Source organism: Heterocephalus glaber, unplaced genomic scaffold (assembly GCF_053883595.1).
Source record: "Heterocephalus glaber isolate CG9 unplaced genomic scaffold, H.glaber_assembly_v1.0 deba00001509, whole genome shotgun sequence".
Lineage (NCBI taxonomy): Eukaryota > Metazoa > Chordata > Mammalia > Rodentia > Bathyergidae > Heterocephalus > Heterocephalus glaber.
In genome coordinates this window covers 40,631,486-40,655,265 of record NW_028258325.1, presented here as the reverse complement: position 1 = coordinate 40,655,265, position 23,780 = coordinate 40,631,486, and the positions used below count along the sequence as shown (strand labels likewise).

The 23,780-nt window shown below is 36.9% G+C and overlaps 1 protein-coding gene across 4 annotated transcripts in view; it reads left to right on the top strand.

Moving 5' to 3' along the window:
* Txk (TXK tyrosine kinase) overlaps positions 1-23,780 on the top strand; it is a 76,689-nt gene that overhangs the window by 18,522 nt on the left and 34,387 nt on the right. For all 4 annotated transcript variants that reach the window (XM_087187571.1, XM_087187572.1, XM_087187570.1 and 1 more), the window contains exons 2-9: positions 975-1,029; positions 2,011-2,113; positions 2,735-2,940; positions 6,908-6,973; positions 10,908-10,962; positions 17,130-17,209; positions 18,136-18,263; positions 22,114-22,188. In XM_087187571.1, coding sequence (XP_087043697.1) covers positions 975-1,029; positions 2,011-2,113; positions 2,735-2,940; positions 6,908-6,973; positions 10,908-10,962; positions 17,130-17,209; positions 18,136-18,263; positions 22,114-22,188 — 768 coding nt within the window. The remainder of the gene's footprint in view (positions 1-974; positions 1,030-2,010; positions 2,114-2,734; positions 2,941-6,907; positions 6,974-10,907; positions 10,963-17,129; positions 17,210-18,135; positions 18,264-22,113; positions 22,189-23,780) is intronic.

The window sequence follows — 23,780 nt, the reverse complement described above, 5'->3', positions numbered from 1 at the left end:
AAAAGTGTCTTACCACAGTGATATATGTGCACCCATGTTCACAGCAGCACAATTTGTAATAGCCAAAAGTTGGAAACAGCCCAAATGGCCATCAACTGGAGACTGGATCAAGAAAATGTGGTTTTTTAAAAATAAAATGGAGTACTACTCAGCCATAAAAAATGAGAAATTAGAGACATTTATTGCTAAATGGATGCACATTGAAGCAATACTCTTAAGTGAAATAAATAGGACACACGTGTAAATACCGAATAGTTTCTCTAGTGTGAGAAAGTGAAAGTGTAAATAAGGACTAAAAGGTATAATAGACAATGTGTAATAGGAAGAAAAGGGGCAAAGGGGAAGAGGAAGTGGGAGGGATAGGGAAAAGGAAAGAAGGGAATGGAATTAATATGAGAAAATGAAAAACTGGAAACAAAGTCTTTGTAAATAGGGAGGGATGGAGGGGTTGAAGGAAGGGCAGGGGAAGGGGGAAAAATAAGAACCAAGAGAGTATGTAAAGGCGCATACCTCCAATGATGAATGTCATTATATTGTACACCTAAAATGTACCAATAAAAGGATAAAAAAAATTTTAAAGAAAGGTGCTGGTCCTAATTAAAAATCACTGCTAGCAGACTTCCTAGGAGAACACTGCTTTTTAAAATACTACTGCTCTGTACATTTGTTAGCTAACATTAGCCCTGACAAAGGTGAAGAAAAATATATTGGTCATTTATCATTCACAGGCCGAGCAAATACATAAACCAGATGGGGAGAAGAGCCTGAGAAGGGAAACCACACTGGCCAGGGTGCCAGGAACTTAGTTTTTGGCTTTAGTGACAGTTTTTCATCTTCCGCTAGTGAAGGCAGGCATGGTCAGGATAGTTCATGTGCCCCTGGGACTCCGCTTTTGGCACAATCCCTCTGCCCTATCTCACCAAGGTCATGGACTTGTGTTTTCCTAATAGTGACAATGATTGATTGCTTTTCAGATAACACCTTCCAGTCCATTTTCTGTTGCTGCTGCTGCTGCTCAGTACAGAAACGGTAAGTTTGCCTTTTAGGGCAGTCTCGGAAATGAATTCTTTCACGTGTCTTTGTTCATTATTGAGTTGTCATGTTTCTTTGTGTCTATTGCTCTCTCTGCCAGGGAGACTTCTCCCATTTTCTCCCTGTTGAATGGCATTCATGTAAAGATGTGGGTCAAATGTCAGGTGGGTGGTGATTCTTCCTCCATCTGCCTCCATACAATTCCTCCTTCCGTTGTATTGTGTCCGAAGGCCTGCAGCTTGGTTCTCTAATGTTTATTTCATGTGCACTGGATACATGTCTAGGGTCCCATGCTATACTCTTCCCACTTTAAGGGGAAGAATCCTGTCTTTGTCATCTGCATTTCCCCCCACCACTAGAGTACCTTATACTTTGGTGCCCAGTAAATGACAGTGTAAGAATCAAATCCAAGGCATCCTATTAATACTAACAACTAATATTTAATAAGTGTCCTATATATTAGATGTTATGCTAAGAAGTTTATTCATTTACACAATTCTTTTTACAATTTCTACTTTACAGATGAGGAAATTGAGGCTTAGCGAGTTTACCCCAGGCCACATTATGAACTGGTGGAGTTGGGATTGAAAGTCATATTCTTAACCTCAACACCATGCTAGGTATCAGAATAGATACTATTAAATGAGGTAGTACACATAAAATGATAAGCAGAGTGCCTAACACAGGGTAAACTATTCGTGAGCATGACTGTGATTTCATGCCCCTAATACACATCAGACTCTGTACGGGGATGTGAAGTGTTCTCTCAGTTTTATTTCATAACAACTCTACATACTCTTAGCATCTCTAGTTCTCAGACAAAGAAATTTAACTTCTGAGAGCTGGCAATTTACCCAAGGAGAGAGAGTGGGGTCTGAGTATTTCAGATGTGTCTAATATTTTTGTGTTAATCTAATGGATCTGTGGACACTATTTATATGAAAAATCATTTGTAACATGATTGCTTTTCAATGTCAGACAAGTGAGAACACAAATAAGCCTGAGCAAAGATGAAGAAACTTCAGAAAAATATACCCAGCATCGCAGGCCATGGTTCAGTGAACTGTCAAGTAAGAAGCAAGTGAGTATCATTCTCGCAGGGAAGTCTATGCCCCATGAAATGCTGCTTAGTGCCAAGCCCAGATCTTAGTATCATGCTTGGTACATAATAAGCGCTCAATTAACAGTGAACAAATGTTCTAGAAGAAAGTGAAAGAAAGAAGATAGTTAAAACTGCCTACTGTTCTGTATTTAAAGATAGAGCTTGAAGGTGGACAGCGAAGGGGGAAAATGTATTCTGGCTTCTGCCATTTTGAGGTGAGGCGTCACATTCAGTGTTGGGAGAAGCAGTGAGGTAAACCCAAACCCAAACTTACAGCACAGGAAAGGGAAGGGCCATTTTCTTCTTCAAAAGAGAAGAATCCTTAACATGAAACTATTGAAGAATAATCATCTTTTAAGAACTGTGACAAGCAAAATCCAAAAAATCCTGGTGAGAGTGCTCGTGAGGTCAGAAGTTTACAAAAGCAGGAGTGCGGTGCTGGCCACAAGGCCTTGTTTCTTGGATTAGTCCACCCTGGCTTCTGCTTAGGGTAGCTGGACAGGAGAAGTGAGGAAATCAGCAACTATGCCACATTTCTGTTCTGTCTGAGTGTAAATAACTAAGAAGACAGCGAAAGAGCTCACCTCTTGGATTTTCTAGTCCAGCAGGGGCCTTGCACAGCCATTGAAGCACAAGCCCCTACCGCCCCTGCCGGCCTCTGTGCTCATGGAGGAGAGGATCCAGGTCAAGGCACTGTATGACTTTCAGCCCCGGGAACCCTGTGATTTAGCGCTGAAGAGAGCAGAGGAGTACCTGGTACTGGAGAAGTACGATCCTCACTGGTGGAAGGCGAGAGACCGTTTGGGGTAAGACATGTAGCTTAGCTGTTGTCAAATGCTTCCTGCTCCAACCCCTAAAGGCTTCAGAACATAGAAAGACTCTTTAGTGGTTTGGTTTGTCCACGTTCGTAAGTCTGCATGGAATAGAATGTGGCCTCCTCCCTTTCTCAACCTACAAGAGAGGATTTAGAGCACAGCGAGTTCAGGCAGTCTCAGGACCATGAAGTCCTGCTCTTTGCCAAGGCCAGAAGTTAAAATCATGCTCTGCACATAGTAAGTGCTCAATTAACAGTGAATGAATGTTCTAGAAGAAAGTGAAAGAAGGAAGACAGTTAAAATAGCCTACTGTGCTGTAATTAAAGCTAGAGCTTGCAAGTGGACAGTAAATGGGGAAAAATGTATTCTGGCTCCTGCCACTTTGAGGCAAAGACGTCCTTGCTTGCTACTGTGTGTCCTTGGGCAAGTCATTTACCCACATGGAGCTTTTGTATCTTTATTTGTAAAATGGAAATAGTAATTGCTACCATGTGATTTCTACTTGGAAATTTGCCTTTTTGCACATTAAACTCTAAGGGAAGACTAGAAATAGTACCTTATCAATTTTATATTTCTACAATGACTAGTTTTGAAAACAACTATTGCAGTAGTTGTGGAATTAACTTGGAAAGAAAAATATCTGGGGAGGAAAATAAATAAATTTATTAGTTTCAATCTACTATTTTATTTGGTGCAAGAAATAGAATGGAATCTAATTTATTCATTGCAATAGATTATTAATGTCTGTAGTTCTGAGATTAGAAACATTCTGAGGACTGAACTCCTTGGGAGAGAATGTTAGTATTGATTGCCAATATTTGGATTTGGAGATTACCAATATGTATTATGCATCTCAAATCCATACCTCTTTCCTTAATTATATTTTCCTGATGATTTGACCCTGAACAGTTCTGAGTTTAGGTTGAACATATGATGGAGAGTTTTTAGTGGAAAAAGAGGCATTAATAAGTTCAGGTCTGTGTAGTTAGCTATACCTGTCTGTATACTATTGGCATCCCTCAGCCTTTAAAATAAGCATTGTATTATTATTTTTTACACTTAAGTGAATAGTTCCTAAAACAATGCTAGGATTCTTCTTTGCCATTCCTCTAAACCCAGTCTCTTTCCCAAAAGTACACAGTTACCCATTTAGTGAATACCTTTATTGATCATTTTCAGTAAGCTTACATACATGCATTGAAGTATGTGTAAATTTCATTTACCTAGATCTTATTACACTTCATGCATTGTTCTGAAGTTTGTTTTTAGTTTTAAATAATGTCTTGCCAATGCTGGTGAAGGTATAGGAAGTAAGAAACCTGTATCCTGCTAATAGGTGTGTAAATGTTATATCTTACTTGGAGGGTGATTTGTTGTATCTTCTGAAAGATGTACATGTTTGGTGTCTTAGCAGTTCCCTGCTTGATTGAACAGCCTTAGAGAAATATTCCTGTGCACAAAGACCCATGTTTAAGGATTCCTTTAAAGCACTGCTTATAATAGGGGAGTGCCAATTAGAATACCTATGTTATGAACTATGCTGCAGCACACTGAAGCTAGTGTCTTTTGCAATTGGTGCTTTTAGCCTCGTCACTCATTCTGACTTCAAATGATCATTTCAGTGTCCTTTTTCTGCTTTGAAAATATTTTAGGGCCATAAAATCTTTTTTTAAAAGATGATTTGATCATTTCATAATGTATACATGAATTTAAAATATCACATTGTATCCCATAAATATGTATAGTTATTGTGTTGTTAGTTTTAATTTTTTAAAATTAATTTTATTGGTACATTTTAGGTATACAATATAATGACATTCATCATTGGAAGTTTGCACCTCTACATAATCTCTCTTAATTCTTATTTTTTCCCATTCCCCTGCCCTGCCTTCAACCCCTCCATTCCTCCCTATTTACAAAGACTCTGTTTCCATTTTATTAAAAAGTTTCTGCACAGCAAGAGAAATCACCAACAGTGTGAAGAGATAACCCACAATGTGGAAAAAAATCTTCACCTGCTGTTCCTCAGACAAAGGTCTGCTATGTAGAATCTATAAAGAACTTAAAAAAATCAGACCTCCCAAATTTAAAGACCCAATCCAAAAATGGGCATCTGAAATGGACAGACATTTCTCACACAAAGAAGTAGAAATAGCAAATAAACATATGAAAAAATGTTCAACATCACTGGTTTTTTGAGAGATGCAGATGAAAACACAGATTCCACCTCACCCCAGAAAGAAGAGCTGCTATCATGAAATCAACTAATAACAAATGCTGGCAAGGCTATGGGGAAAGAGGAACCCTGCTCCATTGTTGGTGGGAGTGCAGACTGGTGCAACCACTGTGGAAATCCGTATGGAGATACCTCAAAGAACTACGACTAGAGGTCCCATTTGACCTAGCTATTCCCCTACTAAGTATCTTCCCCAAAGAATTAAAAGAATCATACCACAGTGATATATGTGCACCTATGTTTATAGTGGCACAGTTTGTAATAGCTAAGGTCTGGAAACAGCCCAAGGGCCCATCAACTGGAAACTGGATAAAGATGATGTGTGTGTTTTTTTTTTTTATAAAATGGAGTACTACTCAGCCATAAAGAATGAGAAACTAGAGTCATTTATAGCTAAATGGATGCATATTGAGGCCATCCTCTTAAGTGAAATAAATAGGACACACATGTGTAAATACTGAATAGTATCTCTAGTGTGAGAAACTGAAAGTGTAAATAAGGATGAAAATGATTAAAACAAATAATTGATAATTTGAAATAGGAAAAGGTCCAAAGGTGGAGGGGTGGTGGGAGGGGAAGGGGAAAGGGAAGAAAGGAGAGGAAAAATTATGATTAAGAAAAAAAAAATGGAAACAAAGTCTATGTAAATAGGGAAGGGTGGTAGGGGTGGAGGGTGCATAAGTAATGGGGAAAAAAATAAGAACTTAAATACATAATGTTCAGGTACAAACACCCAATGATAAATGTAAATGTATTGTATACCTAAAATGTACCAATTAAAAAAAAAAAAGTGATCCTTGCCCTGGGCTGGGGATTTAGCTCAGTGGTTCCGCTGCCTGCCCTGCAAGCACAAGGACCTGAGTTCCCCGGTACCAAAAAAAACCCCAAAAACAAACCAACAAAAAAAGTGATCCTTGCCCTGATTCACTTCCTAAATATAGGATTTTAAAACACATTAAAATTTATTTATAACAAAAGACAAACCTTTATTCTGTTAATAGGAAGCCTTGAAGTATGATTTGATTGCTATCTAAACAATAAAAGTGAGTAACATGGTTAAAAAAAAAAAGAATCATACCACAGTGATATATGTGTACCCATGCAGCACAATTTGTAATAGCTAAAACTTGGAAGCAGCCCAATTGCCCATCAACTGGAGACTGCATAAAGAAAATGTGTGTGTGTGTGTGTTTAATAAAATGAAATACTACTCAGCCACAAAAAATGAGAAATTAGAGACATTTATAGCTAAATGGATGCATATTGATTGAGGAGATACTCTTAAGTGAAATAAATAGGACACACATGTTTAAATACTGAATAGTTTCTCTAGTGTGAGAAACTGAAAGTGTAGATAAGGACTGAAAGGTATAACAGATAATGTGAAATAGGAAGAAAAGGGCCAAAGGGGAAGGGAAAGTGGGAGGCGTAGGGGAAAGGAAAGAAGGGAATGGAATATGAGAAAATGGAAATATGGGGTCATAAAATCTTTCAAACTACTCACCCTATAAATTGAGCTCTTAGTATTTCTTGTACCGAAATTTTTTGTTGAGATAGAAATGAAAAAAAAAAGAATTTTTTTCTTCTTTTAACAATTTAATCAGTAAAATGAATTTGATTTTGGCTTGCATCTTTGGGTTTTTAAAAGAGCTTTTGTCATGGTAATGTTACAAACATGCCCAATATTTTGATTTTTGCTTTCTCTTTTTTTTTTTTCCCTAGGAATGAAGGCTTAATCCCAAGCAATTATGTGACTGAAAACAAACTCACCAATTTAGAAATATATGAGTAAGTCTCCTTTACAGTGTGCACTATGGTTAACGTATGAAAATCAGGGATATTCTGGCAGTTTTATAGTGTAGATACTGTTTTTGGTCTGTAAAAGGAAAAGAAAGTAACATATTTGACAGCTGTTGCAATAAAGAGAGCTCTGATCTTTATCATGGTTGATACAGGAACTTCTTTTTCTTAAGCTTGTTTTGTTTTGTATGGCCACTTTAAAAAAAAAATAGTGATACTGTGAAGCCAAACACTCACATGGTACTTGTTTTATTACAAACCCTTAGTGGAACATTTACTTTTAACAATGACATTAGATTTTCAGTGAGTGAGAAATTGGACTTACTATCTAGACAAATTACTACATTTTGGCTCAAGTTTTGATATGCTTTAGAAAAGATAAAAACTAGGTTCATGCTGTACTTTGTAAGAACATTAGGCATGTTTGTTAAAGTTTTCCTTGACATCTGTTTTTATTACAAATATAGGTTTGGCAAGGTTCCGAGTTCGATCCCCGGTACCAAAAAACCAAAAAACCAAAAACCAAAAAACAAAAAAACCCAAATATGGGTTTGGAAGAAAGGAAAGCTCTTAATCATTTTTTGAGATCATCATTGTGCAGATGGGAAGATTAATTTACAGGTAGAAAGTGGGGGAGTTGGGATGAGTCCTAAATCTTTTTTAAATTTGGAGTTTCCCTTGAGCATCCTCCCTTGGGTACTTATTTTGCACATAACATATGCTTCCAGCAGGTGGCACTAGGTGATATGAGTTGCAATATTAAAACAGGTGCTTATTGAAAGCCAGGAATCAGATACAAAGGAATGAGAAAACTTTGGTTGGCCTTGGTACTAATGTAAGCCCACCTAAAAGTCAAATTCAGTACCTCTCACCCTGAAATAGATTGTTCCAAAAGCTTTGGTGCGTACAATAGACTCCATTGAAGGAAAGCAGATGACACAGGTACGTGCTCCCTCTAATACTACTTTGCCAGACTGCTCCTTTGGCAGTATCTGTTCTCTCTCCCTAGTCACTCTTCTAAGGCCTATCACAAGGTCTCTTCTCTCTTCTCCCTGCCTTCACTCTCTGCCATGTCCTCTCAGTTGACTTGAACCCTTTAGCCCTGCCCCAAGATTCCACTTTCGGGTAAACCAGGCCTCGAGTGGCTTGAGCCACTCGAAGAGCTCCACAACTACCTACTGTCACCCAAGCACACCCTCCGGTGGACTCACCGCTGAAGGTGGCTGAAGGCAACCAACACAATAGGTCTCTTGAAAGGCCAGGTCACAAGAGATTTTGTGTGGAAGTCTGCTAAGGAAAATTAGAAAGATAAGACTTCTTTTCATATCACAACCCTAGTTGGGATTTTCCAGACAATTAAAGGAGACATGTGTGATAGTTCCTAACACAGCGCCTGCTGGTGAGTGGATGGGCACTCACTACCCAACAATGTTACTTTCTTTTCTTTCATTATTAATTAATTTGCTCATTGTTTCCCCTGTTTAGAGTGGGCTTGGACTCTGAGTGTAACAACTTGTTTCTAATGAATCATTTGTATTAAGCTACTCTGGGGTTAGAATAGCCATTTCATTTCTTTGGGCCTTGATTTACATGATTTTTGAAAATCTTTATCTTCTTAGAGCTATTAGAGTTTCTAGGTAAAAAAAAAAAATTTCAGGAGCACAGTACTGTTACTGGTCAGAAATCCGAGACTGGACATGGAACTTGAGGGCAAAGGATACACATATAGTTTCAATCAGAAGTAACTGGGCATGCTAGATTTTTTTTTTTTAATGTGCATAGATGCCCTACCCTATGTCCACATTTTTGATATTAGTGGGTTTTTTTGTTTTTGTTTTTTGTTTTGTTTTTGAGATAGGGTCTTGCTATGCAGTTCAAGCTGGACTTGAACTCACTATGTAGCCCAGGCTGGCCTCAGACTCAAAGCAATCCTCCTGTATAAGCCTCCTGAGTGCTGGAATTACAGGTGGGTACCACCATACCCTGCCTGATATTAGTTTTATAACAAATGCTATCTAGTTTTACAAGTTATAGCCTTACCTATTTTTTAAAAACTTTTAAAAGTTTTGGTATCTGATTTAAATTAAATGAAATTTGAAACACCATACTCCTACCTTCCCTTAAATTCCATTTATTGAATCTATTTACTGCTTAATAGAATTCTGCATTATTTTAAAGGACTCTGAGTTTGTCACATATTTCTCTCTGCTCTTTGGTTACTACTTTGAGGTCATTCTAATGACATCCGCAAGTATGTAAAGTTCTAATTTATATTTAAACAAAATTAGCATATTTACTTATATTATTTAGCATCATAATAAATAAGTACAAAGTGACAAAATTAGCATCAATAGCAGGTGAAAAACATTTAAAAATACAATTTCCACTCCATTTTTTTGAGTATCTTTGTGCAATCTTGGGTTTTTACAGATTCAACTTATTTTAGTGAATTATCATCCTCATTCTCCTTTTTTTTTGGTACTGGGGATTTAACTCAGGTCCTTGTGCTTGCTAGGCAGGCAGGAGAACCACTGAGCTAAATCCCCAGCCCATCATCAACATTTTAACATTTCAATTTCACAACCTAACCATGGGGGATCCCTTTAAGCTGGTTCCTTTGTCTTTAGCACTGCCCCATCTATTTTGAAGGAATTTCTCTTTCTACAACAAGAGATCTCAGGCTCCTCTTAAAATTCTTGCCTGCAAAGTTAATGCTCATTAAAAAGTCTTGGATGCTGTTCACCATGCAACACTCTGGTTACTCTTGTTCCCACTAGTGGCAAGTGGTCAAATTATTTTGCCTAGAATCATCTGTGATCACCTCGTGTTCTCTGTGGCTCATCTTTTGTGAAGTTCACTTTCAGTTTGATGACATTAGTATTCTGGATACTTGACTGTTCTAATTTAGTGGCAGTTTTCCACTACTGGAGGTCAGGGATAGACCACAGAGATAGGTTCCATCCTCCAGGAGGTGGAGGAGATTCAGCCATCTGGTCCACCCATGGTGACTCAATGCATAGTTATGTATTCATTCTTCCATGGAAAACAGAATTTCAGGCAGTATTTGATTAAGTTTAAAATCCTTTAGCACAAATCTTGTCTTGAAATGAAGCTTTTTCAATTTTTCTATCTCTCTTTTCTATCATTTTCCTCCTTTTCTGTATAACCTTGTTATTGACTAGGCACGGTCATATCAAACTATATGTTTACTTTATCATGTTGCTTAGTTATGTTTGCTGTGGTAGTTCTGATATTATAGTCATTTAATGATGTGTCTAATGCAGAGGAAACAATGATCAAAGGCAGATAAGGGTTCAGTGCATTTGAAGGAGGAAAGAATCCCAGTGTGGCCACAGCTCACCGGGTGAGAAAAGAGGGAGGCTGCAACCGAGGCGGGAGACGGTGTTCCGGACAGGGCGATGTCCTGCTTGTTCTGTGTACCCTACTCACTGCTAACTCTACTTGGAGGTAATGTAGTTAGGCGAGTCAGAAAAGTTAGAATGCATTGTCAGCTTTGGGATGGGAAATAGCACTTATAAAAGCACGTAAATCAGAAGTTTGTTAGAGAAAAGATACTGCTATTTTTAGGTTTGTCCTCCAAAGTGCAGCATTTGTTAAAGACGATGACTTCTTAATTACTTACTTTTCATGGAATTTATTAAATCATTCAAAATTATTTACAGGCACTGTTTATGTTAGAAAGTTGAATGAAGTATGATAAAATTAACTAGATATTGGCTTGAAGTTAGTAAAATTGTATTAAACTTGATTAATTGATCCATAATAGTACATCATGATTTAGCTGAATTTTAAAAAGTTATAATTTTCTAAAATCAATTTTATAGTAAGATCTTTAAAATGAAAGATTTTTTTCTGAAAAGATTAAATATAAAATTTAAAAATCATTTCTGTTGTTTCACAGGTGGTACCATAGAAACATTACCAGGAATCAAGCAGAATGTCTATTAAGACAAGAGGTATTTCAATGTATTTGTGAATAAATCTATGAATATTTTGAAAATTTCTGAGAGTATATTATGAAGACTTTAACCAACCAAAATGATGCATTACTTCTTAAGTATTCTTTCTAATTTAAAAATATTATCACAAGTTCATTCCCATTTCTGCTAAGTTGTAAGTCAGATATGTTTGTATCAGATCATGTTTTCAAGTGGTTTTCATCATAATTTCAGAAATATGTTTCTTCTGAAGTAATTTCAACTTCAACATACTGAGATTGCTTCATTTAAACATGCAGTTTGCCAGTAGAGTTCACATTTGAGTTGCCAGTATAAATTTTGCATCAAAGGTAATCAATAGACTCTTTAACCTCATGAACTCAGCTTAGACTCATTAAAAACACAAATACAGAAAAGTACATGGTGCTTTTAGTTTCTTTGTTCTTTGGAAACAAAGGGGAGAATACAGTAGCCAGGATATCAAACTCAGATCAAAACTACTCATTCAGGTCAAATCAAAAGTGTATGTAGTTCGAATTTCCAACTGTCGGAAATATTAACCTTGGGGGAAATGTAGAGTCAAAACTAGAAACTAGGTAGGAGGTATTACGTTATGTACTGTTGTTGGATGTTGAGGAAATCTAGGGAGGTGATTGAGAAAGAATCAGTTTTGTAACTAAAAACTCCATGCTAGTAAGGCCCAGGATGCAGAGAAAACCCAGTTCATAGTGGGGGACCCATAGAGGATCCGGGACAAAGACCCAGCCTCAGGTGATGGTGGGGTGGAGGTGCGAAGGCCTCACTCTAGGTGCTGTGAGGAAATTGGGTGTGGCAGCGTTTACAGTATCTGCCTGGCATGGGCTCACAGGCAGCCCTCTGTAGAGTAGCACTGGCAGATCCCATATGCAGAACTGAGCTGTTATGGCAGGCAGCCCAGGCAAGAAAAGTCCAGGTCTCCAGTGAGCAGGCTGGCACAGGTCCAATGGCCCGAATCATGGAACTGTGCACACTCAGCGAGTCTCTGCATCTAGAAAAAAGAGAAGACAAGGTTCTCTTTTCCCTGCAAAGCCTAGAACAGGGAGTTATGTGATAGACTACTACATTAATATTTAGTAACAAATATTAACTTTTGGCCACAATATTTATAAAAGAAACAAAACATGAAGGATACAGTTGAAGCCTATTTCATCATCTCTTTTGTTCTCCTCCGCTCCCCAGATACAATCAATGGACACGTTCTCATTTTGTTTATGTGTTTACATTTTTACCATCTATATACATGAGTAAACAACATGTAATGTGCCATTAATAAAAAAGATCATATATAGTTTCTGTTAAATTTTGTTTTCAAAATTCATTTCTATAGATACACATAGATCATATACATTAACTGTATAATATTTCACTGCTACATGAATACATAAAAATATATACAATATTCAGAAACATTCAGATAGCTTCTAACTTCTTAACTCTTACAAACAGTGCTGCAAGGCACTTCCTTTTAAAGTCATGTTGCACACAAGAGCGAAAGGGAATTATTTGGTTGTAGGATACGTACAGATTAGCATTGCTAGATATTTTCTAGAAATGATTCAGAGTAGTTTTGCTAATTTGCATTCTTGCACAGGGGATGAGATAAACTAGTTCCCTACACTCTTGCCAGTAGTTGGTAGTTTCACATTTTCCTTTTTCTGATTCATCAGGTAAGAAATTGTATATGTTTGATTTATTTACTTATTTTATGGAGCTAGAGATCCAACCTAGGACATCACACATGCTAGGCAAGCATTCTACTGCTGAGCCATACCTCCGCCCCCAGAAATTGTATTTATTTTAAAAGTTGCGCATTTCCTTGATCAGTGGAACTGAGTAGGTTTTTATACAGCTATTGGCTATGTAGGGCAGGCTAGCCTTGAACTCACTTTGTGGCCCAGTCTGGCCTCAAACTCTTGCCAATTCTCCTGCTTCAGCCTTCCAAGTGCTGGCATTATAGCCATGCACTGCCATGCCTGGCTGATTTCTTGCTGTTTAAAAAACCTTTAGGAATTGTCTTTTCTTACACTGAATTTAAAAACTGTTCATGTATTAAAATTTCTCAACGTTTTCCTTTATGATCTGTTCTTTTTTGTTTAGTACGAGAAGTCCATCTCTTTCTGGAAGTATAAAGGTTTTGAAGTTTTCTTTTGTACTTATTCCTAAGCTACCAGTTTCCTTCCTTGTAGAAATTATTGTTAGTTTATTTTGTGTCCTTCCTGAGCTTTAATACACATACAAGTGCAAATATATATATATTTGTGTTACTATTTTCACACAAACAACAGCATGTTATGCAAAATCTTCCAACCCTTACTTTTTCACTCAGCACTGAATATTGAGAGTTTCCACATCAGCAAAAAAACTGTGGCTTGAGTGTATCACAATTTTTAAAACTAATCCTTTATTATGGAAAATAAGTAGTATATGTTATTTTTCTATTAAAACAATGCTGTCATTACTAACCTGTACACACATCTTTTCCCATTTATGTGAGTGCATTTGTGGGATAAATTGTCAAAGGTGGAAATTCTAGGTCAAAGGCAATATCCATTTCTAATTTTCACAGACATTAAAATGTTCTCTGTAGGAGTTGTATCACTTTATGAGTATTTATTTTCCCACAAGCTTTTCAGCCAGCATTTTATATGAACCATCTGCATCTTTACACTTCATCATGGTATAGATGTTAAACATTTTTCACATGTTTTCACCCTTTTTTGCAAATGGGCTGTTCATATCCTTTCCATAATTCTCTGATGGGTTTTTGATGTTTTTCTGCATAGGACCTAGGTAGCTGTGTTAAGGAAATTAATCCTTTGTGGTGTGTGGCAGTATTTCCTTTTTCAATTATTTTATTGTTTTTTGGGATGAATAATATTTGCATTTTATAGGTCTGATTTTACTGGAAGGATTATTGTAAGGTTTGAGGGTTTATGTTAGAATCACCTTCCCTACTCCAAGGTTATAAAAATACTTATGTTTCTTGATTGCTTTAATAGTTTTATATGGTACATTTATATCACTGATATAATATCATGACTTTTCCTGATATAAGGAGCAAAGTATGTATAACTTTATTTTGTTCCAGATGTCTAGCAAATGTCCATCTTTTCTACATTAATTTGCCACTTTCCTGATAAACACAATACATATTTTGGATTATATCTGGACTTTCTACTTGGTTTCATTGGTCAATCTGTATGATCACGTACTGCTGCTGCTCTGTTGTAAATACTTAGGATTTCTTTGCTGTGCCCAGTCTCCCCCATTAGTCTTCTTCAGAAACAGTCTAGATACATGTGACTTTGTCCATAGGAATCCCCTTGCTTATTAAAAACCCAGTCCTGTTGGTTGCATTAAATGTACAAATTGATTTAGGGAATTTTTTTCAGATACTACAAATCAGTGGGGTTTGGGAACCAATTTATTCTGGGACCCGTTTACTGATTATTTATATAGGAAAAAGCAAAATTAGATCCCTACTTCAGGAAAAATAAACTTAGATGAATTAAATACCTAATGAGAAAAAGCAAAAACTTGCATCCTTCAAGAGTGTTTCCTTATATGACTTTTGTCCATTTATTTTTTGTTTATTTTAAGGTATCTTATATTTTGTGTTGCTATTTTAAATGAATATATCTTCTTGTCTTTACTTATGAAAACTTTTAAATTCTGTGAATTAATCTGTAACTGACGACTTTGGTGAATTCTCATTTTTTCTCTTGGGTTTTGAATATATAATCTTACCATCCATCAACTAATAATTTCAACTCCTCTTAATAATTTTAATCTATACTTCTAATTTTTGCCCCTTATTTAATTGTATTGATTAGTGTTCCCAGAATAGTATTAAATATGAGTGCTAATAGAGGGCATTATTCCTTTTCTTTTGTCTTTATTTGAAATGATTTTTACATAAGGCATGATACTGGACTCGAGAATAAAATAAATAAGTGGTGTTGTGTTAAGGAAGTACCCATATGTTCTTATTTTACTGAGAATTTTTGAAAATTGATACTAGAAGTTGATATTTGTCAAATTCCTTTCAACATCTCTAGAGATGCTCATGTGAGTTTTCTCCTCAGATCTACAAACATGAATTATATTAAAGAAATTTCCAATTTCACGTGTTTTTGTACACAATCCCTCCCTGTCATGGTATATTATTGTTTTGTGCTACTGGATTGCATTTGTTAATATTTTATGTAGAATATTTGTGTTGATACAGGTGAGGTAGTCTGTAGTTTTCTGTGCAGTCTTGGCTGTGTTGTTGGTATTGATGTCGAGTTTATTTTATATGTAAATTTAGAGGCACTTCTTTTTTCATATGCTCTGAAATAATTTAGTCTTGATACTGTTTCTTTCTTTAAGGTTTAGCCCATCATAATGTGCAACTATGATGCTTTTTCATGTTGTAGCTCTTTAAAAACATTACTCATTTTTCTATTCACTAGGTCTGTAAATATTTTTAATTCTTCTGAAATAAGTTTTATGTTTTGGTGATTAATTATCCATTTAATTCAAGTTTTCAAATTTATTGTATAGAGTCAAGTAAACTTAATTTTTTTTCTGGATCCTTCATTATTCTTGCCTTGTGATTTATTGTTTTTGATGGATTTTCACCCCTAGTTATTGCTTAGTTTAGTAAGCTGTTTTTTAATTTTCCCTAAACAATCAGATTTGGAACTTAATTACTTGTTGTATCATATTTTTGTTTTTGTAATTTATTATCTTGTACTTTGATTTTATTAGTTTCCTTCTACTTAGGCTTATTTTATAATTCTTATCCTAACCTATTGAGTTAAGATATACTTATTTTATTTCTGTTGTTTATTGATACAAATAATGAGGCCATGAATTTATTTCTGAGTATGGCTTGAACTGTGTAGCAGAGGTTCTGATATGTGATTATTTTCTAGATATGTTTAATTTCCTTGAGTTATATAAAAAAGAATTTAAAAATTTACAGGTGTTATATCAGGGGGGCATTTTATTTTGGAGTTTGTCAAATTTTACTTTTACTGTTTTGTGGTCAGGAAATATTATTTGTAGTTTTTTTCTACTTTGAAGCTTTATAAGGGGAGACCACTACATACACAATTTTATTATACACATATTATAAATACTGACACATATACTGTACATATAAACCATATATGGGAGTCTATTTTTTGCATCTTTTTTTTTTGTATCTTTCCCTCTATGATGTGTAATACAACCCCTGCATACACTGTAGGAGTTCAGAAAAACCTATATTTTATCATTTCAAACGTTGGTAAGTGTGTGGGAGGAGAAGCGGAGCACTCTGGGACTGACGACCCGCTGTTGGGGTCCCTCGTTGCCTAAATGCTGTTGAACTTCCTAAGTGTAAATTTGATGGGCTTGGCAAGATTCTGAGAGTTTTTTCTCTTCAGAAGCACGAGCACACTCAGGGAAGCTGAACATTTTTACAGACTCAAACACACAAAACAGTCCAACATTCAAAATTATTTGAAAGCAATTTACAGCTTTATCAAAGTCTCCCTAAAATATTCACAAGTATCCAGTTCCTAAGCATCACCCTTGTTAGTTACCGCCCTCTCCCCTTGCCATTCCTCTCTTCCACTCTGCCACAGCGTGACTGAAACTCGCTCCTCTCTTCAGCCTCACCCAGATCCCTCTTTCTCAGGAGCTGAGCCGGAACTCTGCCTTCCGCCCTGCCTTTCCTTTCCGGAAACCCTCCTTCCTGCACCCGGTCTCGCTGACCTCACGGCTTCTGTCCTTCCAGAGCAGTCTTGCCAGTCTGTCTCCGTTGGTCGAATCAACCAGCTATTTTTATCTTATCCTGATCAACGTAACAAAAATAACTTAGTGGTAGGGTACACGTTTATCAAATGCAGACGTTTTCCTAGAAAAATCAGGGGTGATTTTTTGAATACTTATACATTATAAATATATGTCCAAATTGCATTTCTTTTAGAAATATGACTTCTAAACCTATAAGGAAGATTATATTATGGGCATTTATAAAAATAATCACATCCCTTATAGTAAGAATATCATGTCATTTATTTTAGGGTCAGTTACTTAAAGTATAGCTTTGGTTTTGTCACCAAGATGCAGGTTTGTCTTTCTAAAACTTACACAATGACTAAATTGTTTTGTAGGCTAAAGAAGGTGCGTTTATTGTCAGAGATTCAAGACATTTGGGATCCTACACAATTTCTGTGTTTATAAGAGCTAGGAGGTAAGTAATTGTGACTTTGCTTGCTTTAGAAGTAATTTCTGGGACAATTTTTTTATGGTGATGTCATCACATAGAGCATATAAGTGAGAGCTTAGGCGAGGGAGAAGTTACTGGCCTGGAAGTCAGGACAATTAGCTAGTCCATATTGTATCCCTAATGTGCTCTGTGTGACACTGGATAAATTCCTTAACCTCTATTGTCTTCCTTTTACTCAACCATCAAGTAGAAGTGCGAGATTAGTTGTGGTAAACACTGCTGGTGTGTTCTTCTTGCCCCTTGGTCTATTCTGGGATTGACCTGCAGAGGTGTCTCCTATACTGAGAAAGCTCCCGTGTCCTTCTGTCTGAGGATGGGCTCTGGCTGTGGGAATCTGTGGGCCCCATGGCCAGGTTGGAAGTGCCTGAGAGATAACATTCCAGGAGTGACAATCCATCAGTAGGGAAGGGATTGGTGGGTAAGCCCTCGGCTTAATAGCATTTCAGTGGGACAGGTCTGAGGTGTGCTCCCCTGTCACTCATAGATTCCTAGAAGGACTGAACCCCAGTTGCTCATTGCAGTAACCTGCTCATTAATGTGCCTATGTTGGGTTTTCTGCTTTCCTTGTCTCACATTTCCAATACTTCATAGTGCATTTGCTCATTTATTTAACCAATACTTGATATTCATTACATAAGTATTCCATGATGAGTTCCACCCTGTCACCTAGATGACTTGGACTCGAGTTATATGTGATCTGAGTGTTCAATAAAATAATTGAGGATTTTGTTTGGGATGATCAGGCACCTACTGCATTGGTCAATCCTCTCTTCACTGTGCAGTGTGGCTAGGGCGAGAATTTGAGGATTTGAGCCCTGTTGATCCAGGGATTGGTTTAGTTCTAAAGTGATGTTTTACTTGCTTACTAATTCACATTTTATTGATTACAGAAGTACAGAGGCTACAATAAAACATTATCAGATTAAAAATAATGACTTAGGACAGTGGTACGTGGCTGAAAGACACCTCTTCCCAACAGTGCCTGAGTTGGTTTGGTACCACCAACACAATGCAGCTGGTAAGTAAGGAGCATCAGGCTGGGAGGGCTGGAAGTGAGGTTGCTGACAGGCAATGGACGCTCAATAGGAATAAATCTCCCTGTAAAAATAGCTTCAGAATTTGAAATACACTGTTTTCCAAGCAGTTGTTTCCCTTTGTTTTTCTAGCCAGGGGACAAGAGGTAAGTTGATGTTTTACATTTCTCCTATGCTAGAAAAGCAATAGATGACAACAAAGCAATAGGCCATTTAGTCATTGTGCATTTGCTCTGGAAATTTATGTAGAGTTAAATATAACAGGATTTCCAATACACTAAATAATGATGTCTTCTTCTCTTCTGTTCTCTGCTTTAGACAATTGCAATAGAAAATTCCATTAAATCTCTCATCTTCTGCTCTTTCTTGTTTGGAGAACAGAAAAAGTTAAAGGGGTTAAATATTCCTCTGTCATATTTAGGCCAAAATGTAACTATGCAGGGCTGAGCTTTGTATAAATGGTATTTATTAATGATTTACTTTGGGCCAGACTGTTCTGAGTGTTTTTAATGTATATTTAAATTTCAGAGCAATTCTATGAGGTGGGTGCTAATGATAGCTCCATCTTACAGATGAGAAACCTGAGGTATAGGTAACAAGTTAAGTTGTTCACCTAGCTAATAAGTGTCTATGCTGAGATTTGAACCCACAGAAGTCATGGCAGTCACTGGAGGCATTAAACCCTCTGGCTTCAGACTGTACTCAATTACTACCACATTGTCCAGAAAGAGGCAAATGTAATTGGAGGATATTTCGGAGGGCCCAATTTTAGAAGAGGTCATGCACTGGAATCCATGACTATCTCATCTCCTTTTTGACCTCTGGTCATTTGAACCACGACAATTCATCTCTACCAGAAATAAAGCCAATACAAAGAGAGGAACAGACTTCTTTCTGTCACAGAGAGGCAGACCATCACTAATCCATTTGTTATAATGTCCAAGATAAAGACATTTGGCAAATAAAAACTTTGAAGTTAGCAGAATTTCTTTTTATATTCTTTATTTGGATCATGTGTTATGTAGAGACTCAACTAGACTCAACTTTCTTCGGACTCATTGGGAAATACACTTTTCTGTTCTCTAAACTTTTACCATTCTCCGTAAGACCTCTTTTCCAATATTAACCACTGACCCATCAGCAAATCACCTGGCTGCTTACTTCAGTAAGAAAATGGAAGCCACCAGGCATGAGCTTCCTCTGTTTTCTCCCTGGGCCACCACTCCATCCCACCCTCATTCCCTCCAGTAGTAGTGAGGCCACACCTTTGCTTTGGCTCTCATCACTGCTCTCCTGCTGGGAACACCTGCCATCCAGAGTCCTTTGCTCTCCTGTAGCTCTTTCATTTCTTCAGAACATCTCCTTCAGCCCTTCAGCCAATACGTACTTAAGACTTTCCTATTTAAAAACAAAGCCAAGTCGTTCTCTTGAGCCTTTCTCTGTTTAGACATTTCTCTTTTGAGTCACACTGGGAAAAATGGGTCCATGATTTCTCATTGTCCATTTGCTTTTAAAGAATCTGAAATCTGGCTTCTACCTCCCTGGTTCCATGTTGTACCAATAGCCCCCTTGTGGGCACAGACAATGTGGCTTTCCTGGGCTTGCATGTTTGGCAGTGCCATCTCTTGAACTTTCCTTCTTTCTAGATGTTTTAACATCACCCTTTCTTGCTTTACTCAAAGTCAAATAATTCCTTTCTGGTCTTCCCAGTTGGTCCTTCTATTTTTCCCTTAAACATTGATATTCTGCAGGATTCTTTCTTGATCACTTCTCTTCTTACTTTCTACTTCTGTCTTTGCATAATTCAAACAGGTGGACATGGATACTCGGATACACTTGGTGATGAACTTCAGTGATTCCGTAGAATGGTTCATCTTACTTATCACTACCCTCTAAATCTCCTTCCGTCTAAATCTTCCTTTATTGTGATGATACCATCAACCAACCAATTAAAGGGGCTGGAAGCATAAAAGTTAAGTAGATGTTTCCACTCTCCTTAACACTCAATTTATTAATTGTCAAGTACAGTCAGTTTCATATTCTAAGTGCATCTTTTATGGATCCTTGCCTACTAGTGCTACCCTACTCTTTGTTCATGTAGACGATTGCAATAGCCTCTTACTTGCTCATTTTCTCTAATGTTCATTTCTCCTCAATCCATCTTTATAGATCACTACTTCCAGAGTGATTTGTCAAAAATATAAGTATGAATACATCACTCCCTTGCTTGGGAACTTTGATAGCTCTCTTACCTGCAAGAAGATGTAATGCCCCTTAGCATGGCTTACAAGGATCATCATAACCAGAATATGACCTATTTCTCAGGTATCATTCTTGCTTCTTCCTACTTCCTGCTTTTTGTTCAGGTACTCACTGTCACACTTCATACCTCTCAGTATCATCTCATGCTGTTTTCTCTGCCTACCAGCTCTTTCTGCATTTCTCCTTGTGTTAACTCCACTTGTCAGATTCCTGTTGGGGTCATTTCCTCCCAGAAGACTTTGCCTCTAGCAGTGTGCTCAGAGCTCTTTCTCTGTCTCCCAGTGCACTTTGTGTGAGTCTCCAGCACGAGGCCTCTTTTACATTGCTTTTACCTCAGAACCACCTCCCCTTCCTCTCACACTTCATGGAGTTAGAGCTTCCCCTTGGCAGAGTCCTCCTCTTACTTTACATCTACTGGGTTCTTTGGAATCTACTCAGAATTGCATTATGTGTGTAAAAGTCACTTAAGGCCTATGTCATTCTGTTCTTCTACTGGCCAAGCTTGTTTCTGTCTTCTAACTTCTGCACAAGCTGTTCCATTGGCCTGGAAGGATCTCTGTGAGTTGGCTTCTTGTCAATAAATGTCATCATAGCTGTCATCTTGTCAGAAAGGGCTTCCCTGAGCACCCACTCTAACGTCACTGTATTTTATCCTTTGCATTCATCATCATCATCATCTGCCTTTTCTCATGTATGTGTGTGTGTTTACACCACCCCCAACTAGAATGTAAGATCCATGAAGGCAGGAACCATTACTTCCCTCCACCGATGTCGAGAGAGTACATGGCTTGGAACAGGCTCTCAATGAATAAGCACTGAAGAAATAAACAATAAATGCTTAGAATTCCAGCCAGTGACCTAATCTTATTTACCCTACTATGCTACTTAAAAAAAATAGTACTCTCAGAGGGTGGTCAATTTGGTCGGCAAATACATTAATATATCTTTTCTGTATATTGTGTGAAAGGGAAATCTCATTTTTTGAGGTGATCACTTGAGAGGTACATCTAAATGTTATGTTCAAGAACATACAGCATATTTTATCGTAGTGAAATCTTGGAAATAATCTAAGGTTTATTTATAATCACTGGTTATATTATATAAATATTATATATTTAGTATAAAAATCTTTGTTTTTTTTTTTAAATCTTATAATAGAACATTTACATTCTTGTAAAATGTATTAGATGAGCCAGGTGTGATGCTTGCATGCCTGTAATCTCAGCACTCAGGCTGAGGCAGGAGGACTGCTATGAGTTTGAGGCCAACCTGGGCTACATAGTGAGTTCAAGGCCAGCCTGAAGTGCATAGTGAGACTCTGTCTCAAAAAAAAAAAAAGATGAGAGATGGTTTTGTCATCTATATGCTTTCTTAGAGTCTTTGAAATATGTACAATGAGCTTATATTGTTTTATAAAAAATGTTTTTCAAGTGGAAAAATAAGCAACCAGATTAACCTCGGATAAATTATTATGCCTAATTATTTAAACATTGGTACTATCTCTTAGAATATTTCATTCTTTCTTCTATATTAGTAACAAACCTTGAAATGCTCCCTTGCCTGTCTCCTTAGGTCTCATGACCCGTCTTCGCTACCCGATTGGGCTGATGGGCAGTTGTTTACCAGCCACAGCTGGCTTTAGCTACGGTAAAGTATGCACATGTGCTCCACTAAGATGCCAAATCCAGTAAAGAACAGGGTCCACAGATGCTTTAAATTCTCTACTCTTCTGAAATGTCTATCTAGATACAGTTCATAGTTTAAATCTCCGTCGGATTTATTTCACTTAACATTACAGATTCAAGGTGCATCTATTTTCTTACAAATGACTCAAGTTTATCCTTCTTTATGCCACAGTAGTACTCCATTGTGTGAAAATACCACATTTTTTTTGTCCATTCATGTGTTGATGAACATGTAGGCTGGTTCTATGATTTAGCCATTATGAGTTGTGCTATTATAAACATGAGTATGCTTGTATCACTGTAATACAGTGTCTTCAATGCTTTCAGGAAGATACTTAGAGGGAGAGTAGTTAGGTTGAATGAAATTTCTATTTTAAGTTTTTTAATGAACCTCCATACTGACTTCCGTAACGATTATACTAGTTTACATTCCCACCAACAATAGAAGTTTCCTTTTTCCTCACAGCCTTGCCAGCATTATTATTATTATTTTATCACATATTTTCTTTGATGTGAAAGATAGAAATTACATTTGTTAATAATTTTAGTTTAGTTTTTAAAATATAAATATTTAATCAGGTTAGTACATTTACATAGTTAGTTACTTTTCCAGTTCTGGTAACATTGTAGCAATTTTAGGAAAATTAGAGATGGTGGAGGATGGAGAAGGGAAAGGGTAGGAAAAGAATTAAAATGTGTTATGTCCACATGCTAACGCCCCATGGTGAATGTGATCATGATGTACTGCAAATATGCACCAGTCTTTAAAAAAAGAAATAGATTTGGGCCGGGGATTTAGCTCAGTGATTCCGGCGCCTGCCTTGTAAGTGCAAGGTCCTGAGTTCCATCCCTGGTACCAAAAAAGAAAGAAAGAAAGAAAAAGAAATAAATTCAAGAAGAGCTGGAGGACGTATCCATAATTCAATAGAAATTTAAAAATTATTATTATTTCCTAAAACTACTGTTGTCATTAAAAATTTTTTAGACAGTCTAGTGAGTGGACAGTAGCATCTCATTGTGGTTTAAATTTGCATTTCCTTAATGGCTACTTATTTTGATCCAATTTTCATAAGTTTAGTGGCCATTTAGATATTCTCTTTTATGACTGAGTATTCTATTTAACTCTTTTGCTCTTAGGATAGGACTATATGTATTTTATAACTGCTCTATTAGTATTTTGGATAGGAATTCTTTTTTGGTTATGTTTTAAAAATACCTTCTCCCAGTCTCTGGCTTATCTTTTCACCGAGTGAGGTGTTTTTATGAACAGATGAAATTATGAACTGTTACTTGTCAATATTTTTTTTTATAGTTGTATTCTATTGAAAAATCTAGGGCTGGGGATTTAGCTCAGATTTAGCTCCGCCACCTGCCTTGTAAGCATAAGGTCCCGAGTTCGGTCCCCGGTACCAAAAAAAAAGAAAAGAAAAGAAAAGAGAAGAAAAATCTATGCCAATACCAAGGTCATGTATAAATTCTTCCATATTGATTTTAAAACATGCTACTGGGAGGAATACTTTGCATAGTTGGTGCAAGAAGCTCCCAGCTTTTACA